Source organism: Bombina bombina, chromosome 7 (assembly GCF_027579735.1).
Source record: "Bombina bombina isolate aBomBom1 chromosome 7, aBomBom1.pri, whole genome shotgun sequence".
NCBI classification, from domain to species: Eukaryota; Metazoa; Chordata; class Amphibia; order Anura; family Bombinatoridae; genus Bombina; species Bombina bombina.
The window spans coordinates 110,611,989-110,638,203 of record NC_069505.1 but is presented as its reverse complement, the minus strand read 5'-3'; the positions used below and the strand labels follow the sequence as shown (position 1 = coordinate 110,638,203).

The 26,215-nt window shown below is 38.8% G+C and overlaps 1 protein-coding gene across 1 annotated transcript in view; it reads left to right on the top strand.

Moving 5' to 3' along the window:
* GALNT18 (polypeptide N-acetylgalactosaminyltransferase 18) overlaps positions 1-26,215 on the top strand; it is a 960,883-nt gene that overhangs the window by 521,364 nt on the left and 413,304 nt on the right. The window contains exon 2 of the mRNA XM_053720241.1: positions 10,548-10,740. Within this exon, the coding sequence (XP_053576216.1) occupies positions 10,548-10,740 (193 nt within the window). The remainder of the gene's footprint in view (positions 1-10,547; positions 10,741-26,215) is intronic.

Below are 26,215 nucleotides of genomic sequence, written 5' to 3'. Positions count from 1 at the left end.
TGCTGGTGTAAACCTATAGTGCAGGTTATATACAGTGTATGGGTTCTTAAAGGGATATTAATATAAAAATAAAGTTTTGTGATTCCGATAGAGCGTACTATTTTAAAAAAAACCACAGTGGGATGTTATCATGATATACATATTTCTCTTGTTGAAACTTAGTCATTTTCAACGAGAGCATACTGAGTTAGGCTTTTGGGTGGGCATTATATGACAGCAAAATTAAAATGTTATACAAATAGCATTTAAAGGGACACACAACCATTCCCATTAAAATTCATGATTTGAAAGATAAGATTAAAATTCATAATCTGAATGTCCTGTTAAAAAACAACAACGTAATGTCAATGCATTACTTAATAAAACCAGGTGTTTCTTCTCTTATTGAGTGCGGCAACCAATCATAAACTGTAATATTTACTTCTATAGTAAGTAATGGTGCATACGTACACTGCCTTCTCTTGTGCTCTGCACAAGTGTTGTGTCTCGGAGATCTGCAACATGTGCCAAATTGCTTAAAACAGTGCGCATGAAGCAATAATTACTCGCGGTGAGACCCAACACCTGAACAGATGCTGACAAGGCAGCGTGAGCATGCGCCTTCACTCTAGAGAAGCGAGTGTACCAGCTTATAATTGCTTTTTTTTTTTTTTTTTTTAAAGATTGAATTAAAAACTTTATTGTTCTTTCACATTACTTTTAAAGGTAAATGATCTTTCAGGGTAGGTTTATCAAGCAACGGATGCTGCAATCTACCCCTGAAGTTTCAAGTCTACCTGAAACTTAAGTTAAGAAGCAGCGGTCATAAGACCGATGCTCCTTAACTCATTTGAAAGCGTATGCTGTCAGCATTTATCGATGACAGGCGGACATTATTCGCTACAGCGGATCATGTCCGCCCGACATTTGGTAAATCTACCCCTTCAACTCAAGAATTTTAATGGGATCAGTCTTGTTTCCCTTTAAGACACATGCCTATTCCTGAGTCTACCTCAGTATGCTCTCAGTTGTACTCTCTATTTGAATCATAAAAGTTTTATTTTGTCCCTTAAAAGATCGGTATGGATCTCTATTTTGACCTGTCTACTAAAGTTTATTGTGAAAAAGAATAACATACATTTAACATTTATTATAGTGAATTGCCTTTACCAAAAGTGTACTATTATATTCAAAAATACTATATAAAATGATGAATTTCCTGCTGCTCTTTCATATGGCTGATCAGACATGTTTGAGTACAACGTCCCTTTAAAAAATAACTCTATATAAGCCAAAAAAATAAGAACAAAGAAAAATAGGTCAGCACCCACAAGGCATGTGAATATGAATAGAGATTCTGTCTGTATTAGGTGCCTTGAGAAAAGAAAGTTAAATGTGTAATCGGAAACATTGACCTCACTTTAAATACATTATCTTCTCAGTATTGTTACTTCTGTATATATATATATATATATATATATATATATATAATACATGCTGGGGTGGGGTGGGGGTGAAACCCTGCAGAACGTTTTTTTAGGCTTTAAGAGATATTTTTAAAATGATTTAGTTACTTATAAAGCCAAGAGGCGTGTAGCCAGAGGAAGGTTTGTTGTAGGCAAATTCTAAGAGACACGCACCATATGTATAGAGTGCAAACCATCTGTTTAAGCATTTGCTCCAGCATCTTCTGTCTGCACAGAAGTCTTAGCCTTACTAAACTTATTTTTTGTTATGTAAATGGAAAAAAATTAGACTGCTGTTAACAAATTATTAGTCCAGAATTAGATCCAAAAGTTAGGCTGAATTAATGAAACACGCTAGTTTACTGAATACAATCCAGGACGTGGCCCACAGAAACAGCAGAGACTTGAACACTGGCAATGGTAAGGAAACGGTTAAATATGATTCACTGCGACAGCAGGAAACAAGCCCAAAAGGAACATCCTGCACGGAGAATTCTCCAAAGGCCTGGTCAGGCCAGCAGCTTCTATCAGATATAGTATAGAACGGTCAGACAGACTAGGGTGGCAATTCACAGGCAAAGTCCATTACAGAGGAGTATCTAGAGGACTGGTCAGGCAGGCAGAGGTCAGCAGCTTTAATCAGATTAAGTATAGAATGGTCAGACAGGCTAGGGTGGCAACTCAAATCAAAGTCTAGTACAGAGGGATATCTAGAGGACTGGTCAGGCAGGCAGAGGTCAGCAACTTCTATCAGATATAGTATATAAATGTTAGACAGACTAGTTTGGCAACTCACAGATAAAGTCTGGTACCAAGGGTAATCCAAGAGAATGGTCAGACAAGCAGATGTCAGGCAGGCTGAGGTCAGGTAGGATTTTATCAAGAAGCACCCAAATTATCCAAACAGGTTCAAACAAATGGGTGCCGAGAAGCAGACATGCCAGAACATCATGAGGAGCGGCCAGTGCAGAGAGGCACATGTAACGTTATTAGGCAACGCAATTTTAAACGCCCTGAAAACAGCGAAGCAGCACAACATTTTTTTACACTTGAAAGATTGTCTAATTAATGACAAACAGGATTACTCTCACCAACATACTTTGTTTTATAATGAAAATAAATAGCAGAAAGTATATATACATTTCCTTCTTAATATGAGCAGAGTCCACGGCTTCATTCATTACTTGTGGGGAATATAGAACCTGGCCGCCAGGAGGAGGCAAAGACACCCCAGCCAAAGGCTTAAATACCTCCCCCACTTCCCTCATCCCCCAGTCATTCTTTGCCTTTCGTCACAGGAGGTTGGCAGAGAAGTGTCAGAAGATACAGAGTAGTTCCTTATAGAGGGTAGTACCCTTCGGAATGGGACTGGAGCTTTAAGTAGTCTTGTCAGCCTCTTAAGTGAGAGCATTGACAAATGTTATGGTCTGGAGATGCAGGGAGAGTCTTTCTGCGAACCCATGCAGACTTGTATTAACAGCTTCTAAGCAATCAGTGTTGATGAGTTTCACTGCCTGCTTCAATCACTCAAGTCCATGTCAGGAGCGATGCTACAAGACTGTTAAACTTGAGAGGCAGTGTGCCTGTTCCACGGCAGAGATTCCGTAAAGATTGTTTCATTTTTATACACATATGATAATGCAAGAGGACAGGGTCACAGTGTGACTCCTTTTATCTGTATGAAATCAAAGGTTAATATCTCCGGAAGGGGATTATTGAACAAGGGAGGTTAGCTGCATAGCCTGTTAGGTTTGGCATGCTTTTTTCTGTAGCAGGGGAGGTCCTGCATGGTGCACCACATGACCGATGACTGATTTCCTCTTTTCCTGACCGTGCGGTTTACTGGAGACAAAGCGGTTTCTTTGTGGGGCCTGGGTCATAGGAGGTGGTGAGTGCCCCAGCCATTGGGGGTATAAAGGTGCCATTTATCTTTTTCTATAGACCATCTTACAAGCGCAAGCTATGGAGGACTCTGATATGTTGGAGGGTACTCCCTCTTTACCTAAATCTAATACCTGTCTATAATGTGAGAAGGCTACGGTATATCTGCCTGCTCAATTATGTTCCACATGCCTTGATAAAGTAATTTTATCTAAGAAAACAAATATGTTTAGTACCACTGAGCCGTCCACCTCTGAGGAGTCTGTGTCCCGTGAGGTGCGTTCTCTTCTGTCATCTCCTATTACACATGCAGCTTCCCATTGCACTGCTAATCCTCCTTCTGGAGGGGCCCTCTTGCCGCTATAATTTACTGAACAGCTATAAACGGCAATGTCTGCGGCCTTCAGTGCTTTACCTCGTCCAGCTAAGCGCAAGCTAAAGGTCAAATATTGCTATCCTTCCCAGGGGTCATCTACTAACTTATTGGATTTATCTGATACAAGACTATCTGATGATGACGCCTCTGATACTTTAGAGGATGCTCTTTCTAGGTCGGAATCTGCTGCCTCTAAGCCTCCAGCTGTGGAGGAACCAGACTTTAGATTTAGGATTAAACACTTATGCTTTCTGTTAAAGGAAGTTTTGGCTACTTTAGATGTTCCAGAACCAAAATTACCTGAGGAACCTTGTATTTCTAAACTAGATAAGGTCTACGAGGACAGGGTTGTACCAGAGACTTTCCCGGTTCTCATAAAAATGGCAAATATTATTAAGAATGAATGGGAAAGACTTGGTTCTTCCTTTTCCCCTTCTTCTTCCTTTAAGAAATTTATTCCCAGTTCCGGACTCTCAATTAGAGTTGTGGGGTTCCGTCCCTAAGATGGGGATAGTTATTCATTCAAAGAGCCCATGGATAATAAGCTAGAAACTCTGTTGAGAAAGATGTTTTAGCACACAAGATATTTATTTCAACCGGCAGCAGCGGTTGCTGCGGTGGCTGGCGCCGCCACCTATTGGTGCTACTCTTTATCTGAAATGATCGAGGTGGAAAGTCCCCTTGACACGATCCAGGAAAGAATTAAAGCCTTGAGAGTGGCTAATTCTTTTATTTGTGATGCAAATATGAAGATTATTCGCCTGAATGCCAAGGCGTCAGGTTTTTCAGTACTAGCACGTAGGGCACTCTGGCTGAAGTATTGGTCTGCGGACATGACTTCAAAATCTAGACTTCTTAACCTGCCATTTAAGGGGAAGATTCTGTTAGGTACAGGCCTGGACTCAATCATATCCACGGTCACTGGAGGCAAGGGTGCCTTTTTTTACCGCAGGATAAGAAGAACAAACCTAAGGGACAAGGTCCTAATTTTCGTCCCTTTCATTCGGATAAACCCAATGGCAGCAGTCCTCTGCAAAGCCTGATTAGCCCAAGGGAACTTGGAGACCGACTCAGTCTTGGAATAATTCTGAGCAGAACAAGAAGCCCACTGAGTCAGTCTGCATGATGGGGCGGCCCCCGATCCATCTCTGGACTGTGTGGGGGGCAGACTATCTCTCTTTTTGGAGGCTTGGCTAGGGGACGTGCAAGACCCTTGGGTCCTAGAGGTCATAGCTCAGGGGTACTGGATAGTTTTCAGATCTCATCCACCCAGAGGCAGATTCCTCTTGTCAAACCTGTTTTCAAGGCCAGAAAAACGAGAGGCCTTTCTAGGGTGCGTGAGGGATTTCTCCTCCCTGGGAGTAATTGTACAGGTACCTCTAGCAGAAAGAGGTCTGGGATACTACTCAAACCTTTTTCTGGTCCCAAAGGAGGGAACTTTTTGCCAGATTCTGGACCTAAAGTGCTTAAACAAGTTCCCATCGGTCAAGATGGAGACGATAAGGTCCATTCTGCCCTTAGTTCAGGAAGGACAGGTTATGACTATGATAGACTTGAAGGATGCTTAACTTCACGTTCCAATCCACCAGAAACACTTCAAGTTCCTGAGATTCGCGTACCTGGACCAGCACTTCCAGTTTGTTGCACATACATTTGGTCTAGCTACTGCCTGAAAAGTCTTTACAAAAGTTCTGGGGGCTCTATGCTCGCAGTGGCGGGAACCAGAAGGATAGAAGGGGAGCCATATTTAGACAACATCCTGGTTCAGGCACCATCCTGTCGGCTAGCAGAGGACCATTCAAAAGCTCTTCTATTTCTTCTTCAATCTCATGGATGGAAGATAAACTTAGAAAAGAGTTCTCTTGTTCCCAGTACCAGGGTGGAATTCCTGGGTACGATAATAGACTCCATATCCATGAGGATATTTCTTACAGACCAGAGACGTTACAAGCTAACTTCCAATTGTCTTGCCCTAGAGACCTCCTTAAGGCCCTCTGTGGCCCAGTGTATGGAGGTAATTTGACTCATAGTGTCCAGCATATACATCATTCCATTTGCTAGGTTCCATCTCAGACCTCTTCAGCTGTGTATGCTGAGACAGTGGAACGGCGATCATTAGGATCTGTCTCAACAGATTTCTCTGGACAACCGATCAAGAGAATTGCTCTCTTGGTGGCTCTGTCCAGATCACCTGTCCCAAGGGACATCCTTCTTGAGACCATCCTGGGAGATTGTAAATATGAGCGCAAGTCTATCAGGATGGGGAGCTGTTTGGGGTGCCAGTAAGGCACAGGGCCTGTGAACTCGAGAGGAATCTCTCCTCCCGATCAACATTTTGGAACTTCAAGCCTTTTTCAATGCTCTGAAGGCTTGGCCTTCCAGAGCCAATCAGACAACATAACCTTGTGACTTACATCAACCATCAGGGGGGAACAAGGAGCTCCCTAGCAATGAGGGAAGTATCTCAGATTCTTAAATGAGCGGAGGCCTACAACTGCTCGCTGTCAGCGATCCATATTCTGGGTGTGGACAACTGGGAAGCGGATTTCCTCAGCAGACAATCCTTTCATCCGGGGGAATGGTCTCTCCACACAGAGGTGTTTGCAGAGATTTGCAACAGATGGGGGACACCAGAGATAAATCTCATGGCTTCCCGACTCATTACCAAGCTACCCAGATACGGGTCATGGTCCAGGGATCCTCAGGCAGAGCTGATAGATGCATTAGCAGTGCCTTGGAGGTTCAGTCTAGTTTACATTTTTCCACCATTACACTTCTCCCTCGGGTAGTGGCCCGCATCAAGCAGGTGCAAGCTTCGGCAATACTAATTGCTCCATCGTGGCCGCGAAGGATGTGGTTCGCGGACCTGGTGGGGATGTCTTCATCTCCTCCATAGAGGTTACCTTGTTGCAGGGATCTGCTGGAACAGGGTCCTTTTGTTCACCAAAATCTATATTCTTTGAGGCTGACTGCGTGGAGATTGAACGCTTAGTTCTAGCCAAGAAATGTTTTTCTAAGAGAGTAATTGATACTATCATTCCAGCTTGAAAGCCGGTCATTTGTCGCATCTATCATAAAGTGTGGAGGGCCTACTTATTCTGGTGTAAAGAACGCGGATTCCCCTGTCATAAGGTCAAGCTTTCCAGGATTCTTTCCTTTCTCCAGGATGGTATGGAGAAGGGCTTTTCTGCGAGTTCCCTAAAGGGACAGATTTTGTCTCTATCTGTGTTATTGCACAAGAGGCTCGCTGAGCTTCCTGATGTGCAGTCTTTTGTTCAGGCTCTGTCTAGAATCAGGCCTGTGTTTAGACCTACCGCTCCTTTAAATCAGGAGATTGTGGTTCCTTCCTTGTGTCCTAATCCTTCTTCACTGAAGGAATGGTTACTTCATTATTTGGATGTTTGTTGTCTATTCTGGGAAGCGTAGAGGGCAGAAGGCCTCTTCCACTTTCTTATCTTTTTGGTTGAGGAGTATTATTCACTTGGCATATGAGACAGCGGGACATAAGCTTTCCCAGAGGATTACTGCTCATTCAACTAGAGCTGTGGCTTCATACTGGGACTTTAAGAATGAGGCCTCTATGGAGCAGATTTGTAGGGCGGCTACTTGGTCCTCCTTACATACTTTTTCAAAATTTTACAAATTTGACGTTTTTGCTTCGGCTGAAACAGCTTTTGGGAGAAAGGTTTTGCAGGCTGTGTTGCCCTCAGAATAAGGGTCCACCTCTCTTTTACCCTCCCATTTTCATTTAGTGTCCTCTAGTGCTTGGGTATATGTTTCCCACAAGTAATGAATGAAGCCATGGACTCTCCTCATATTAAGAAGGAAAACATAAATTATGCTTACCAGATAATTTCCTTTCCTTCTGTATGAGGAGAGTCCACGTCCCCCGCACTTTTTTCTCCGTTGGGCAGACCTAAATTTTTGTTTATTCTTCTGGCACCCTTTATACCCTGATATTTCTCCTACTGTTCCTTGTTCCCTTGGCAGAATGACTGGGATATGAGGGAAGTGGGGGAGGTATTTAAGCCTTTGGCTGGGGTATCTGTATTCCCCACAAGTAATGAATGAAGCCGTGGACTCTCCTCATACAGAAGGAAAGGAAATTATCTGGTAAGCATAATTTATGTTTTTGCTTCTTATAAAGCCTGCATAGAATACATCTATGGAAATGATTTGTTATTTGTAAACATGAGTGTTATAGCTGGCACAGGAGGAGAGTTACCCATTTTGATCAAAGGTCTTCATTGCATAGTGCAAAATTTCTTATCCATAGTGTAATCTGGAACATAGACTTATACATAGCGTGATCTGGAACATAAACCTACACATAGGGGAATAATTAGCAAGCTCCGTTATGAAGATCGCTGCTCCATAACTTGTCCGCCTGCTCTGAGAAGGCGGACAGAAATCAACGCAATCGAATACGATCAGTTGATTGACACCCCCTGCTAGCGGCTGATTGCCCGCAAATCTGCAGGGGGCGGCATTTCACCAGCAGTTCACAGGAACTGCTGGTGCAATGATAATTGCCGACAGTGTATCATGTCCTCTCGCACATTGATAAATATACCCCATAGTGTGATCTGGATCATAGACTTATACATAGTGTGATCTGGAACATAGACTTATACATAGCGTGATCTGGAACATAGATCTATACATAGCGTAATCTGGAACATAGACCTATACATAGCGTGATCTGGAACATAGACTTTACATAGCATTATCTGGAACATAGACCTGTACATAGCATTATCTGGAACATAGACTTATACATAGCGTAATCTGGAACATAGACTTATACATAGTGTGATCTGGAACATAGACCTATACATAGTGTGATCTGGAACATAGACCTATACATAGTGTGATCTGGAACATAGACCTATACATAGTGTGATCTGGAACATAGACTTTTATACATAGTGTGATCGATCTGGATCATAGACTTATACATAGGGGCCGAGTTATCATCAGTCTGTCCGACATGATTTGCTCAGCGGATCATGTCCGAAAGACATCGATGAATGGCGACGGCATACGCTGTCTGCATTTATTGCTGCACAAGCAGTTCTGGTGAACTGCTTGTGCAATGCCGACCCCTGCAGATTCATGGCCAATAGGCTGCTAGCAGGGGGTGTCAATCAGCCCGATCGTATAGGATCGGGTAGATTGATGTCTGCAGCCTCAGAGCAGGCAGACCAGTTATGGAGCAGCGGTCTTAAGACCGCTGCTTCATAACTGCTATTTCTGGCGAGCCACGCGGAAACAGGGGCATCAAGCCCCATAGTGTGACAGGACAGTTCTGCACTGGTAAAAATTGTGGGGGGCATATAGTTTTCAGTAGTTGCTTGTGCAAATACCCCACATTGCATTCCTGACATATTGTAAGCACAGTAATTTAAATATGGAAAATGAAACAAGATATTATATTTTGCTATTTAAGATCTCGTGGCAATTTAACATCTGTATGAGGTAGGCATAGGGTATATTCTCAGGCTGGCAGCAGTAGGTTGTTATGGTTTACCTACAAGATTTTACGGGGTGATGTAGGGAGGCAAAATGGAGAGAAAAAAGATAACATATTGTCTGCAATAAACACATAGAAGAGAGTACTTGGCCTCAGAACAGAGATTGTTCTGCGAGCCTTGCCATATATTAGTAGTGATTGCATATAGTGTTACCCAGGGCCTGCTCAAGACATTGTGCTGCCTGTATCCAAGAATGAAATCACACCCCTCAACTCTGCTCCCACTACAGACTAAATTCAACCAGAATAAGTTGTCTCAAAGATTACAGTTTAATAGATTGTAATGTCACAAGAACATGCAGATGAGCACCCTATTAGATTTTTATCATAAAGGGACAGTCTAGTCAAAAATAAACTTTCAGGATTCAGATAGGGCATATAATTTTAAACAACTTTCCAATTTACTGTTATCAATTGTGCTTTGTTCTCTTGGTATCCTTAGTTTAAAGCTAAACCTAGGTAGGGTCATATGCTAATTTCTTAGCCCTTGAAGGCGCCTCTTATCTGAATGCATTTTGACATTTTGTTTTCACAACTAGAGGGTGTTAGTTCATGTGTGACATATAGATAACATTGTAATCACGTCCGTGGGGTTACCTAGGAGTCAATACTGAAGATGCATGTCTGTCAAAAGAACTAAAATAAGGGGGCAGTCTGCAAAGGCTTAAATACACAGTAATAATAGAGGTACAAAGTATATTAATGTAACTGTGTTGTGAATGGGTAATAAAGGGATTATCTATCTTTTTAAACAATAAAAATTCTGGTGTAGACTGTTCCTTTAAAGGGCCAAAATATTCGAAAAAATTACATCCTCTAACCCATTACAGCATGTAATTTTAAGACTATCGACACTAAACTATTGTGTGTTTAACCCCCACAAACAGTAGAAATGCCGCTCGGGGACCGACAGAGCACCGCGCGTCCCCAACAAAAACCGCTCATGATCCAATCAGCAGGGCTAGTTGCACATCTCAGTTGTGTGACTAGCGCTGCTGATTGTATCTGTGGCCCTTTCTGCTTGGGATATGCAGTGCTCCATGTAATTTTTCGATTATTTTGGCCCTTTAAAAACACTGTAATCCAGACTGTACTGTCCCTATGTTCTGCCCCTGTCAAGTGCTGCCTGGGTCCCGTGGTCCCAACTGGTCCAATTATAGAGCTAGCTCTGATGTTACCATTGTGTCCCAATTGGTGACTTTGGTTTTAACTTCCTAATTGAATTACTTTTAAGCAAATCAGTTTTATATGCATTTAAGATAAATGAAAAAAAATGTTTTCTTATACTTTTTTTTTTCTTCTTCTGTTGTAGAAGCACCACAGAAACCAGAAGAAAATGCAGCGGAACCATTCACGGATTCTTCCCTATTCGCACATTGGGGTCAGGATCTCAGCTCAGAAGACAAACGGGTGGCCTTAAAGCAATTTCAGTACTACGGCTACAATGCTTACCTGAGTGATCGGCTACCACTGGATAGGCTGTTGCCAGACCTGCGACCTGCTGGGTAAATACATGCTAGCATATATAGACTAAGGGCACTTGGTACATACCCTATGTTTATATTGTTATTTTCCATTTTAAATGGACACTAAAATAAAAATAATACTTTAATGATTCAGAACGTAATTTAGAAAAAAAAAAAAACTTCCAATGTAGTTATATTACCAAATTGTACACATATGCACATGGACACAGTTTGTGATTGGCTGAAGACTGTCACATGATACAGAGCACAGGGAAATGGAATGATTTTGAAATGTGTCACATATTGTACTGACTTTTTTTATTATGCTTTTGTTTATTACTGTATTTAATGGTCTTTTAAGTTGAGAAGGGAAGAAACCTTGGTTCCTTGTATAGAGGAATTGAAATTAAAATACAAAACATTAAAGGGACACTCAGGTTAAATTATATTTTCATGATTCAGATACAGCATGTAATTTTAAACAACTTTCCAATTTACTTCCATTAAAAAAAATGTATTTTATATTTACACTTTTTGAGTCACCAGATCCTACTGAGCATGTGCAACAATTCACAGACTATACGTATATGCATTTGTGATTGGCTGATTGCTATCACATGGTACAAGGGGAGTGGAAATAGACATAACTTTGAAATTTGTTATAAAAAAATCTACTACTCATTTGAAGTTCAGACTAAGTGCTATTGCATTGTCTTGTTATCTTGCATTTGTTGATTATGCAAATCTAATGTGTTGACTGGTCCTTTAACAGAATACTTTAAAAAAAAAAAAAAGTTTGGAAAGAGAAAATTATTGCATTAAAAGGACATGAAACCCTATTTTTTTTCTTTTCGTTTTTTCAGATAGAGAATACAATTTTTAAAACGTTTCCAATTTACTTCTATTATCAAATTTCCTTTCTTCTCACGTTTTTGTTTGTTAAAGAGATATCTAGATAGGTAGCATGCACGATTCTGCAGCACTACATAACAGGAAATAGTGCTGCCATCTAGTGCTCTTGCTAATGTATAACATTAGTACTACATGACAGGAAATAGTGCTGCCATCTAGTGTTCTTGCTAATGTATAACATTAGTACTACATAACAGGAAATAGTGCTGCCATCTAGTGCTCTTGCTAATGTATAACATTAGTACTACATCACAGGAAATAGTGCTGCCATCTAGTGCTCTTGCTAATGTATAACATTAGTACTACATGACAGGAAATAGTGCTGCCATCTAGTGTTCTTGCTAATGTATAACATTAGTACTACATAACAGGAAATAGTGCTGCCATCTAGTGCTCTTGCTAATGTATAACATTAGTACTACATCATAGGAAATAGTGCTGCCATCTAGTGCTCTTGCTAATGTATAACATTTTTGCAAAACGGCTGCCATATAGTGCTGCAGACACGTGCACACCCCTGAACTTACCTTCAACAAAGGATAACATGAAAATGTGATAGTAGAATTATATTGGAAAGTTATTTAAAATTGTATGTTCTATCTAAAAAGAAAAAGTTGGGGTTTCATGGAGCTTTGATGTTTTTAACATCTGAGCAGTAAATATGGCTCCATCCAAAGATCATGTGAAGATTTTTGCTTGCACAAAATAAAAAAAATATATTTGTTTCCCTTTTCGTTTAATTTGATTTAACTTTTTTTTACTAAAGTATTGATGTTTCAGATCCCTTTAATGTGTAGTAAATTGGTAATTTTTTGAGGAAAATTAGCATTTTATGGTATGGTGCTTATTAGATCTAAATATGAGTGAGCATCATACTATGAGGCCTATTTATCAAGCCGTCAACCGCAAATACGCTGGAATTCCACAGCTTAATTGTGGCGAGCCTGATTTGCCTCATTTATCAAACCTACAGACCTTCAAAAGTTGAAATCTGTGACGTAACATACGAACCGCCGGTCTCAGTCCGACACAGATCAATGCTTACGTCATTACAGATGATCCGAATACAAATTCGGCACTATCTGACTTTTGCTAGTTATCAAACTCCTAACAGGTACGCTCGCCACTATTCCGGCCCAGCAAATACTGGTTTTCAATCCGCCACCCTGGAGGCCGCGGATGCCATAGGAATCAATGGGAGTCTAAAAGCAGTGAAAGCTTATGTTCGATGCTGCCAGATATCTCATTGATTTATATGATATAATAAATGTTAGGTTTACACCTAACACTCTAACATAAGCCCCGAGTCTAAACACCCCTAATCTACATAATGTTATTAACCCCTATCCCGCCGCAACTAAATAAATGTATTAACCCCTAAACCCCTGGCCTCCCACATCACTACCACTTACTAAACCTATTAACCCCTAAACCGCCAGCCCCCCACATCATCATTAACTAAATTAAGCTAATAACCCCTAAACCTAACAACCCGCTAACTTTACGTTAAATATTAACTCATCCATATCTTATAATATTTTTAAACTTACCTTTAGAATTAAAATAAACTATATTAAACTATTAATTAACCTACCCTAACTATTATACTAAAATTACATTAAACTATATTAAACAATTAATCTACCCTAACTATTATACTAAAATTACATTAAACTATATTAAACAATTAATCTACCCTAACTATTATACTAAAATTACATTAAACTATATTAAACCATTAATTAACCTACCCTAACTATTATACTAAAATTACATTAAACTAACAATTAAATTAACTATATTACATATTAAAAACCTAACCCTACTCAAATGATTTAAATCTACAATTAAAAATTACTAATTTACAATAAAATAACAACTAAGTTACACAAAATAAAAAAACACTGTTACACAAAATAAAAAATAAATGATCAAATATTTAAACAAATTACACCTAATCTAATAGCCCTATCAAAATAAAAAAGCCCCCCAAAATAAAAAACCCTAGCCTACAATAAACTACTAATGGCCCTTAAAAGGGCCTTTTGCAGGGTAATGCCCCAAAGAAATCAGCTCTTTTACCTGTAAATAAAAATACAAACAACCCCCCCAACAGTAAAACCCACCACCCATACAACCAAACCCCGCAATCTAAAAAGCCTAAGTTACCCATTGCCCTGAAAAGGGCATTTGGATGGGCATTGCCCTTAAAAGGGCATTCAGCTCTTTTTCCACCCAAAGTTCCTAAGCTAAAAATAAAACCCACCCAATAAACCCTTAAAAAAACCTAACACTAACCCCCGAAGATCCACTTACAGTTTTTGAAGACCGGACATCCATCCTCAACGAAGCGGCAAAAGTCCTCAGCGAAGCCGGCAGAAGTCTTCATCCAAGCCGGCAGAAGTCTTCATCCAGACGGCATCTTCTATTTTCATCCATCCAGCACGGAGCGGCTCCATCTTCATGACATCCGAGGCGGAGCATCCTCTTCTTAAGACGTCTTCTGAAGAATGAAGTTTCCCTTTAAATGACGTCATCCAAGATAGCGTCCCTTACATTTCGATTGGCTGATAGAATTCTATCAGCCAATCGGAATTAAGGTGGAAAAAATCCTATTGGCTGTTGCAACCAGCCAATAGGATTGAGCTCGCATTCTATTGGCTGATTCTATTGGCCCTAGTAGGTTTTTATTTGGGGGTTTTGGTTGTGTGGGTGGTGGGTTTTAATGTTGGGGGATTGGTTGTATTTTTATTTACAGATAAAAGAGCTGATTTCTTTGGGGCATTGCCCTGCAAAAGGCCCTTTTAAGGGCCATTGGTAGTTTATTGTAGGCTAGGGTTTTTTTATTTTGGGGGGGCTTTTTTATATTGATAGGGCTCTTAGATTAGGTGTAATTAGTTTAAATATTTGATAAATTATTTTTTATTTTGTGTAACTTAGTGTTTTTTATTTTGTATAACTTTGTGTTTTTTTATTTTGTGTAACACACGGCTAGATTACGAGTTTTGCGGTAAGAGCTGCTCTGTGCTAACTTGCAAGTTATTGTCACCGCACACCTCCCTATTGCGCTGCTATTACAAGTTTTCATAAACCCGACGTTAGCAGGCAATATTGCAGCGTTGAGCAAAATTGAGCTCCATACCGCACTCCAATACCTGCGCTGCTGTGAGCTGGTTTTACGTGCTCGTGCACGATTTCCCCATAGACATCAATGGGGAGAGCCGGCTGAAAAAAAGCCTAACACCTGCAATAAAGAAGTGTAAAGCTCCGTAACGCAGCCCCATTGATTCCTATGGGGAAAGAAAAGTTATGTTTACACCTAACACCCTAACATAAACACCCCTAATCTGCCGCCCCAACATCGCTGACTCCTACTGTACACTTATTAACTCCTAATCTGCTGCCCTCAACGTCGCCACCACCTACATACACTTATTAATCCCTAATCTGCCGCACCCAATGTTGCTGCCACCACCTACATACACTTATTAACCCCTAATCTGCGGCCCCCAACGTCGCCGCCACTATACTAAAGTTATTAACCCCTAAACCTAACCCTAAGTCTAACCCTAACACCCCATAACTTTAATGTAATTAAAATAAATCTAAATAAAATTTACTATCATTAACTAAATAATCCCTATTTAAAACTAAATACTTACCTATAAAATAAACCCTAAGCTAGCTACAATATAACTAATAGTTACATTGTAGCTAGCTTAGGTTTTATTTTTATTTCACAGGCAAGTTTGTATTTATTTTAACTAGGTAGAATAGTTACTAAATAGTTATTAACTATATTCTAACTACATAGTTAAAATAAATACAAAATTACCTGTGAAATAAAACCTAACCTGTCTTACACTAACACCTAACCTTACACTACAATTAAATAAATTACATTTATTAAATACAATTAACTAATTTACAAAAAACAAACAAACACTAAATTACACAAAATAAAAAAAGAAATTATCAATTATTTAAACTAATTACACCTAATCTAATAGCCCTATCAAAATTGAAAAAGTCCCCCCAAAATAAAAAATAAAAAAACTAGCCTACACTAAACTGCCAATAGCCCTTAAAAGGGCCTTTTGCGGGGCATTGCCCCAAAGAAATCAGCTCTTTTACCTGTAAAAAAAATAATACAAAACCCCCCAAATAAAATCCTATCTAAAAAACCTAAGCTCCCCATTGCCCTGAAAAGGGCATTTGGATGGGCATTGCCCTTAAAAGGGCATTTAGCTCTCTTTCCGCCCCAAACCCTAATCTAAAAATAAAACCTACCCAATAAACCCTTAATAAAACCTAACACTTACCCCCGAAGATCCACTTACAGTTTTTGAAGACCTGACATCCATCCTCAACGAAGCGGCAGAAGTCTTCATCCAAGCGGCAAGAAGGGTTAATAATTTTATTTTAGTGTTTGCCATGCGGGAGGGCCTCGGTTTAGGGGTTAATAGGTAGTTTATGGGTGTTAGTGTACTTTTTAGCAGTTATGAGTTTTATGTTACGTCTTTGTAGCATAAAACCCATAACTAGATACTGACTTTCAGTTTACGTTATGGATCTTGTAGTTTTAGGCTGCACCGCTCACTTTTTGGCCTCCCAGGCAGACTCGTAATACCGGCGCTGTGGAAGTCCCATTGAAAAAGGACTTTTGGAAAGCTGCGGTAGTTACGTTGCGTTCCGGCCAAAAAAGTGTGCGGTGCAGCTAAACCTGCAAGACTCGTAATACCAGCGGTAGTGAAAAAGAGCCATAACACTGCTTTTTCACTCATATCGCAAAACTCCTAATCTAGCCGTTAGTGTTTTGTATTTTGTATAACTTAGTTGTTATTTTATTGTAACTTAGTAATTTTTAATTGTAGATTTAAATAATTTGAGTAGGGTTAGGTGTTTAAATATATAATATAGTTAATTTAATTGTTAGTTTAATGTAATTTTAGTATAATATGGTAGGTTAATGAATTGTTTAATATAGTTTAATATAGTTTAATGTAATTTTAGTATAATAGTTAGGGTAGATTAATTAATAGTTTAATATAGTTTATTTTAATTCTAAAGGTAAGTTTAAATGTATTATAAGATAGGAATGAGTTAATATTTAATGTAAAGTTAGCAGGTTGTTAGGTTTAGGGGTTAATAGGTTAATTTAGTTTATGGCGATGTGGGGGGCTGGCGGTTTAGGGGTTAATAGTTTTAGTAAGTGGTAGTGATGTGGGAGGCCAGGGGTTTAGGGGTTAATACATTTATTTAGTTGTGGAGGGCTCTGGGAGTGGCAGGATAGGGGTTAATACCTTTATTAAAGTTGCAGTGGATTCCGGGAGCGGCGGGATAGCGGTTATTAACTTTATTTAGTTGCGACAGGGTCCGGGAGCAGCGGGATAGGGGTTAAACATTTCAGTATAGTTAACAACAGTCCGCTGCTCATTGCCCCGTACTTAGTGCGTGACTTTTTGACAGCTTTTTTGATAAATATGGAGAACATATTCAGGTCCGTGGCCACGATGTTAGGCGAGCGTATTGGTCCCAGCGAATGCAGCATAGTTGACGGCTTGATAAATAGGCCCCTATATCTCATTTTAGATTTAAGATTATTGAACATATCCCTAAACCTAGATGTGGAGGAGATAGGGAATTATTTCTAAGAAGAAAAAAAAAAAGTGAAACTTTTTGGTTCTTGATAGTCCAGTATTTAGCAAGCTGTTCAGTAAAATCTTCACAAAAATACTGGACATTAGACATGTGCGTTTCGTTTTGTCTAAATTTTGTTTTTGACCGAATTTTGGCCGATTTGGAGATTCAAATGCGTCCGAATTTCCGAATTGGCACCATAACTAAAATCCTGAAAAATTCTGAAAATGAATGTCGGTTTCGGAATTTTCGGATCCATTATTCATATTCTGAATTTTTCATTGTTCTAATCTAAACCGCAGTTCCCAAACATTGTGGACACTAACTAAATCACTAAATAAAGCTATTAACCCCTAATCCGCTGTTCCCCGACACTAACTAAATAAAGCTATTAACCCCTAAACCGCTGTTCCCCAACATCAACTAAATCAATAAATAAAGCTATTAACCCCTAAACCGCTGTTCCCCCAACATCGCCGACACTAACTTAAACCCTAAACCGCAGTTCTCCGACATCAACGACACTAACTAACCCTATTAACCCCTAAATCACTGTTCCCAAACATCGCCAACACTAACTAAACCGATTCACCCCTAAACCGCAGTTCCCCGACATCGCCGACACTAACTGAAACACTAAATAAACCTATTAAAGGGACATGAAACCCAAATTTTTTCTTTCATGATTTAGAAAGAGCATACAATTATAAACAACTTTCTAATTTACTTCTATTATCTAATTTGCTTCAATCTCTTGATATTCTTTGCTGACAAGCATATCTAGATATGCTTAGTAGCTGCTGATTGGTAGCTGCACATAGATGCCTCCTGTGATTGGTTCAGCGTGTGCATTGCTATTTCTTCATTAAAGTATGTCTAAAGAATAAAGCAAATTAGGTAATAGAAGTAAATTGGAATGTTGTTTAAAATTATATTCTCTACCTTAATCATGAAAGAAAATGTTTGGGTATAGTGTCCCTTTAACCCCTAAATGGCAGTTCCCAAACATCGCCAACCCTAACTAAACCTTTTATCCCCTAAACCGGCGTTGTCAAACATCGCCAACACTAACTAAACCTATAACCCCTAAACCGCCAGCCCCCCTTTCCAACAACCTAAATTAAACTATTAACCTCTAAACTTAACACCCCTTAACTTTAACATAATTAAAATACACCTAAATTAAAGTTACAATTATTAACTACCTATTTAGAAATAAATACAAACTCACCAGTGAAAAAAAATAAAACCTAAGCTAGCTACAAAATAACTATTTACTAACTACCTAATTAAAATAAATACAAACTTACCTGTGAAATAAAAATAAAAGCTAAGCTTACACTAATAAAACCTAACATTATTAAAAATAAAAAACCTAACCTTACTAAAAATAAAAAAACAGCCAATAGGATTTAAGCAGCTCTCATTCCTATTGGCTGATTAAAATTTTTCAGCCAATAGGAATGCAACTGTACCCCAATATAAAAGGGGTACCTTGCATTGAATCCTCGGTGTGCGGCGGATGATCGCATGAAGAGGACCTCCACGTCGGATATCCGCTTGGACCTCTGCCTCTGCGCATCGACCGCTCCGCCTCCGCAAGGATGAAGAAGATAGATGAAGATGGAGCCGCCTGGATGAAGATGGTTCGTTGCTAGGAAGTAGATCGTTTGCCAGACTTCAGCAACTGTGAGTACCGATTTTGGGGTTAGTGTTAGTTTTTTTTTTTAGGTTGTTTCTTTTTAGATTTTAATGGGCTGAAAAAGAGCTGAATGCCCATTTAAGGGCAATGCCCATACAAATGCCATTTTTTGGGAAATGGGTAGATTAGGTTTTTTTAGTTAGGTTTTTTTATTTTGTGGGTTTGGGGGGTGGGGGTTTGTAATGTTAGGGGGTGTTTGTTGTTTTTTTTTTTTTAGCAAAAGAGTTGTTAACTTTAGGGCAATGCCCTACAAAAGGCCCTTTTAAGGGCCATTGGTAGTTTATTATAGATTGGGAATTTTTATTTTGTGGTGGTTCTTTTTTTTAAACGGGGTATTAGAATAGGAATAATTTTTATTATTTTGGATAAGTTTGTTTGTTATTTTTTTTTTTTAATGGGATTTTTTTTTATTTTTTGGGGTGGTTTTTTTATATTTTATTTAGATTATGCTTTTTTTTTTTAATAAGCCGAAAAATAGCTGAATTCCCTTTTAAAGGCAATGCTCATATAAATGCCCTTTACGGAGCAATTGGTAAATTAGGTTTATTTTTATTTTGTGGGTTTGGGGGTGGGTGTTTGTTATGTTAGGGGGTGTTTGTATTTATTTTTTGCAAAAGAGCTGTTAACTTTAGGGCAATGCCCTACAAAGGCCCTTTTAAGGGCCCTTGGTAGTTTATAAATTGATTAGGGTGTTTTGGGGTATTACAATAGGAATTATTTAAAATTTTTGGGATAATTTTGTTTGTTAATTTTTGTAATGGTAGTTTTTTTATTTTTAAACTAATTAAACTAAAACTAATTTGCCCAATTTTTTTTATTTATTTCACTTATGAAAACAAAACAATTTTTTTAGCGTTGCACATGTCTACTGGACACTGAAATGTCCTGAATTTTAAATCCTAGAGCCTTAGCTGAACACAAAAGACCATCATTGCCTAAATGTAGAGCAGAAAGAAGTGAGGATCAGTCATGGGCTCTAATGACCTCTGTTCACATATGTTACTGGTAGCAAAAGAGGAAAATGATTGACTTGTATGTTACTGATCGTCAAGGGGTAAAATTACTTCTCAGTTGTGAAAAGTATACACAGTGGGATCAGGAATAGAGGCTTTTAGAGGGGCAGTGTGTGAACCCCATCTACAATTGTGCCCATTCACCAAGAGATTGTCCAGCATTTTTGTGGAGGACATCTGGCAAACCTAGTCAGATCAGTCCTTGGACTTTACAACTCAAGTCCTAAAACATGACACTTCTCTTTTGCCTATTTGAAGAATGCATTTTGCCTACCAAGTACCTGCCACTGCATACCCTCTACTGATTACCAGCTACTGAGCAACCTCCCATGACACAACTGAAGTTTGAGAATAGTTTGTTAAATAATTTCATCTTGCTACTTCATCCCTCTTTGTAAAGATCCAATTGGTTTCTGGGTCGGTATGTATATGTAGATTTGCAGAACATGTGTTGCTTTTTTCAGTTATGTAAATATAGATCTATGTTTTGTTTCTATAAATAAAGGTTAACAATTTGTTGACCCGCCCTACGAGCAACCCAAACAAAATGGAATACCTCATTTACTATAACAGGGATTACAATATTCTTCTGCAGTTTGCAAATCCTGAAAAAAAAATCTAATAATATATAATAATTAAAACTGTTTTGTTAAATTGTGCATTGCAGGTATCTCAAAATACACCATTATCAGATAATCTCACAAATTGCCTGAACTTTTATTCTTCCAGAAGAATTAGCTTGTGTTAGGGAAGATTTGCCAGAGATTTCTGGGAGGTATGATATGATTTTCTATAATCCTTGAAGCATTGAGAGATTTCAATATGGAACCTTTACAGCTGCACCTGCAGTTTTCATTTAGCGAAAAATGTTAAATTGAAGATGTAAATGTGTTTAAAAATTATGGAACAGAAGATTAAAATTACCCTTTTTTAAATTGGGCAATATAAGATAATACAATAACTGGTTGAATACAAATATTGTATATTTGTTATATGTTTGGGAACAAATGAAGCACACCAAAATGACAATTACAGCTGAATCTCATTTGGGTAGTCGGGGTTTCCGATTTGTTTAAATAATAATATTGTAAAAGCATATCATTTTAATTATAGTTAAAGCATTGGAGACAAATTGTGTAGAGTGCAGAGTTCTGTATACTTGGCTGAATATTAGCGATAGATCCAACTTTACACAACTTATTCTGGTTCTGCGCAGCAGCAGTTTACCTCCCTGGTCCAGCGTGTTCTCTGGGTGACAGTGTAAACAGAGGGTCATAAAAGGCTGGGACATCATTGTGACATAAATCCTGCAAGAGTGCTCTGAGATCTGTCAGCTTGTGAAAGACAACTGATACTCCTGGTGCCATAACATATTTTTGTTTACAGGGGCTTCTGCATGCAGCCTGACTCTCTAGTGAAGCATAGCCTTCAAGTTGCACCATCTACGCCAGTTGTTTGCCCACATGAGCAACAATTGCAGAAGTTATAAGGAAGACTACAAGACAACTTGTCAAAAAAACACTCAGGTGGCATTTGCCTCAGCTTTCTGAGAAGTGCACTTGATAGTTTTTCTTTGTGTGATGCCATCTTAGGGCAGGAAACAGCTAAACCGTCACCAGTTCTTAATGGTTGGTGCACAATTCTCTCGCCTGGTTCATTCTGTCCTCTGATTGGCATACACTTGGGTTCTCTTGAAGAATCATCCAGGGCACACAGTGTTGCAGATGGAACTTTCACGTTCCGCATAGATAGACAGTAATTTGTTCTGTGATTTTCTCCTGACCTTCTTGCTAATCAGCTTGATTACAGTCTCCGTATGCCCATGTTGTTCACCATCATGTAGCGCAACTCATACATTGCAGAAGTTGTTTCTCAAGGATGCTGCATAGTTCAAGAAAGGACAAGGAAATAAATAGAAGCCATTTATTTTGCAATAATACAACACTTCCCTACACCAGACGAAAGGGACACTGTACTCAAAAATAATCTGCCATCCATATGAGCATATTATACATGTGAACTTTTTTTTTTAATTACTTTTTAACGCCCCTTTAAAGCTCATTGAACATTAATTGGAAGTACCTATAAGCCAATCAGCATGTGTAGGAAGTCAAATGATACTTGTATATTATCTTAATTTCACCTTTAAACACCTTTTACCTTAATAAAAAAGTTTCCACATGTATAATATGCTCATATGGATGGCAGAATATTTTTGAGTACAGTGTTCCTTTCGTCTGTTGTTAGTATTGCAAAATAAATGGCTTCTATTTATTTTCCTTGTCCTTTTCTAGAATGGTTACCACTCATTATGTTATTGTATTTCATCCTGTTCCTGCAGCTCTTTTCAAATCCGTTCTACTATTTTAAGCTTAAATGTGGGAGGTACTGAAGCTCCGCTTCTTTGTACTGGGAGCTGCCATTTTGAAACTCAGGTACTCTCACACAAGCAGTTTACACTCATAGATCAGTATCATTGCCTATTTTGTGTAGCTGTAAAAAAGTGTACAATATTACTGATCTGTGTGTGTGCACAGCTTATGTCACAGGCTGTGAGAATACCTTGGCTTCAAGATGGCAGCCCCCAGTACAAAGGGGCGGAGCTTCAGTTTCTAGCACTATTACAAATCAGTTCTCCTGTTTTAATAGCTTAAAGGGACAGTCTACACCAGAATTTTTATTGTTTTAAAAGATAGATAATCCCTTTATTACCCATTCCCTAGTTTTGCATAACCAACACAGTTATATTAATATACTTTTAACCTCTGTGATTATCTTGTATCTAAACCTCTGCAGACTGCCCCTTTATTTCAGTTCTTTTGACAGACTTGCAGTTTAGCCAATCAGTGCCTGCTCCCAGATAACTTCACGTGCACGAGAACAGTGTTATCTATATGAAATATGTGAACTAACACCCTCTAGTGGTGAAAAACTGTTAAAATGCATTCTGAAAAGAGGTGGCCTTTAAGGTCTAAGAAATTAGCATATGAACCTCCTAGGTTAAGCTTTCAACTAAGAATACCAAGAGAACAAAGCAAAATTGGTGATGAATGTAAATTGGAAAATTGTTTAAAATGACATGCTCTATCTGAATCATGAAAGTTTATTTTGGCCTAGACTGTCCCTTTAACCCCTTAATGACCACAGCACTTTTCCATTTTCTGTCCGTTTGGGACCAAGGCTATTTTTACATTTCTGCGGTGTTTGTGTTTAGCTGTAATTTTCCTCTTACTCATTTACTGTACCCACACATATTATATACCGTTTTTCTCGCCATTAAATGGACTTTCTAAAGATACCATTATTTTCATCATATCTTATAATGTACTATAAAAAAAATTATAAAATATGAGGAAAAAATGGAAAAAAACACACTTTTTCTAACTATGACCCCCAAAATCTGTTACACATCTACAACCACCAAAAAACACCTGTGCTAAATAGTTTCTAAATTTTGTCCTGAGTTTAGAAATACCCAATGTTTACATGTTCTTTGCTTTTTTTGTAAGTTATAGGGCCATAAATACAAGTAGCACTTTGCTATTTCCAAACCATTATTTTTCAAAATTAGCGCTAGTTACATTAGAACACTAATATCTTTCAGGAATCTCTGAATATCCATTGACATGTATATATTTTTTTTTAGTAGACATCCCAAAGTATTCATCTAGGCCCATTTTGGTATATTTCATGCCACTATTTCACAGCCAAATGCGATTAAATATAAAAAATCGTTCACTTTTTTACTAATTTTTTCACAAACTTTTGGTTTCTCACTGAAGTTATTTACAAACAGCTTGTGCAATTATGGCTTAAATGGTTGTAAATTCTTCTCTGGGATCCCCTTTGTTCAGAAATAGCAGACATATATGGCTTTGGCGTTGCTTTTTAGTAATTAGAAGGCTGCTAAATGCCACTGCGCACTACACGTGTATTATGCCCAGCAGTGAAGGGGTTAATTATGGAGCATGTAGGGAGCTTTTAGGGATAATTTTAGCTTTAGTGTAGTGTAGTAGACAACCCCAAGTATTGATCTAGGCCAATTTTGGTATATTTCACGCCACCATTTCACTGCCAAATGCGATCAAATTAAAAAAAACGTTAAATTTTACACAATTTTAGGTTTCTCACTGAAATCATTTACAAACAGCTTGTGCAATTATGGCACAAATGGTTGTAAATGCTTCTCTGGGATCCCCTTTGTTCATAAATAGCAGACATATATGGCTTTGGCGTTGCTTTTTGGTGTTGCTTTTTGCCAGCAATCATGGAGAGTTCCGGTTGGAGGAGGAGTCTGTGAACAAGCAGCAGCTCCGGCGTGTGCTCGTCGCATGGACGAAAGACGCCACAGTTACAACCCTCAGCACGGACCATAGGCTCCAGTTGTGGATGCCGGGTCGGGATCAGGATCAGGTGATCCAAGGGCCGGAAGACGGGTAAAAGTCCTCTACATTAAGGAGGTGAAGAAAAAGGGAAGTCCCGTCCCTTTGGTTACAAGTCGAAAAGAGTCCGAATTTACAGAGTCGGTGTGCGGATTGTAATTGCAGGGGATATTGTCAGGCTTGAGCGAGAAGCTTGGTTTCCTGCCCCAGAGAAGCCTGGATCTTCTGGGTGTTTAAACCCGTGGGGCAATTTAATTATCGGATAAAGTGGTGTACCCCCTGTCTTGAAATAGGAGGCGCCGGGAGGGAAGACAACTACTCTCCAAGACACTGTAATAATCTTGCAGCGAGAGAGAAGCCGCCTGATACCTCATCTGGAAGGATAAACTGAAGTGCATGATACTTGGTGGTAAGGGAGTAAACCAGCCACCCAGGTAACTTTTTTATTTGTTCTGCTTTCTTGCCTAGCCGGAGGCTTTTTAACTTGCTTTGGGGACTACTTCACCACCATTGAAAACATGATTGCTATTGACTGTTTATGAATTTTCCAATGACCAAAGGGGACAGTCTATTAAGATAATTCATCAAGACTCTTTTTGCAGCCATATATGTACTTAACCATTATAAATACCTCTTTCTTCTGAGTGTGCCCAGTATCGCCCTAAACTGAACCTGGTTGAGAGAGGGGTCTAAGACCCTGACTAAGGTATCTCTGATGAAATAACAGACGCTGTTTGAGCAAGGCTGTTCTTTAAAAAACATGCTAAAGACAATACCAATCACCTTTGTTTAAGGAAGATATGTTTGCTACTGTCTGTCTGTGGGCCTCTCTAGGCCATCAGGGACATCTCATCAAGTTTTTCTGTATTTATATACATTTCTAACCATTTTATATTGATGTGAATACCCTGTGGGTGTATACCTAGTACTGATTTAAACTTAACCTGAGTGAGTTAGGGGATTCAGATTTTCTACCTAGGTACTCTGGGTGAGATAACAGATGTTGCCTGCGTGAGGCTGTCTATTAAATAAGCACGTTGGAAAACAATGTTATGTTCAAAATAATGGCACAATTAGCTAAGATACATATATGTACATAATACGGTATATTTGAATCTTATCTAGACAAAGCAAGCAGGACTGACACATAGGTTACATATCTAATAGTGGAAAACTTCTTGAAGAGACCATTAAGGTTTAAAGGAGGTCTCATAATATAACTTTTTCTAAACTGGGATCACTAGTAGTTAAAACTACAGTTTAAATATTTGTAGGGATACATAAGTTATTCTTTTTGATGAATAATAATTAGTGTACACTATATCAAGCACATTGGCACATTGGATTTTACACACCTGATCCTGTATGATCTCGGAATCAAGTGTAGGTCTTGCCTGACCTAGACCATACATGGATAAATTTATATCACAACATAAAAGCAAATCCCCAGCTATGGCAGCAAGGAGTAGGGATAAAAAAAACAAAGGGGGCACTGATATGGTTCCTGAAAACCTTAATGAGAGTAGTAACTCATTAGATATACAGATACTAACTAAAACAATGTCGGATATTTTCTTGCCACAGTTTGAACAGATTAAATCTGAGATATCAGGACTGACCAACGAAGTAAGACAATTCTCCAAAAGACTAGGGGAGGCAGAGCAGCGTATATCAGACCTGGAGGATAGAGTAGAAGGTCAAGGTATGAGCAGCTCAGAGATAAGAAAGGATGTAGATAAATTATTGCAGAAAGTAGACGAGCTAGAAAACCGCGCACGCAGAAACAATATAAAGATGATTGGTCTATCAGAAAACACACAGTTTAAGGACTTAAATTTGTTTATGTCTGATACTTTACCTAGAAA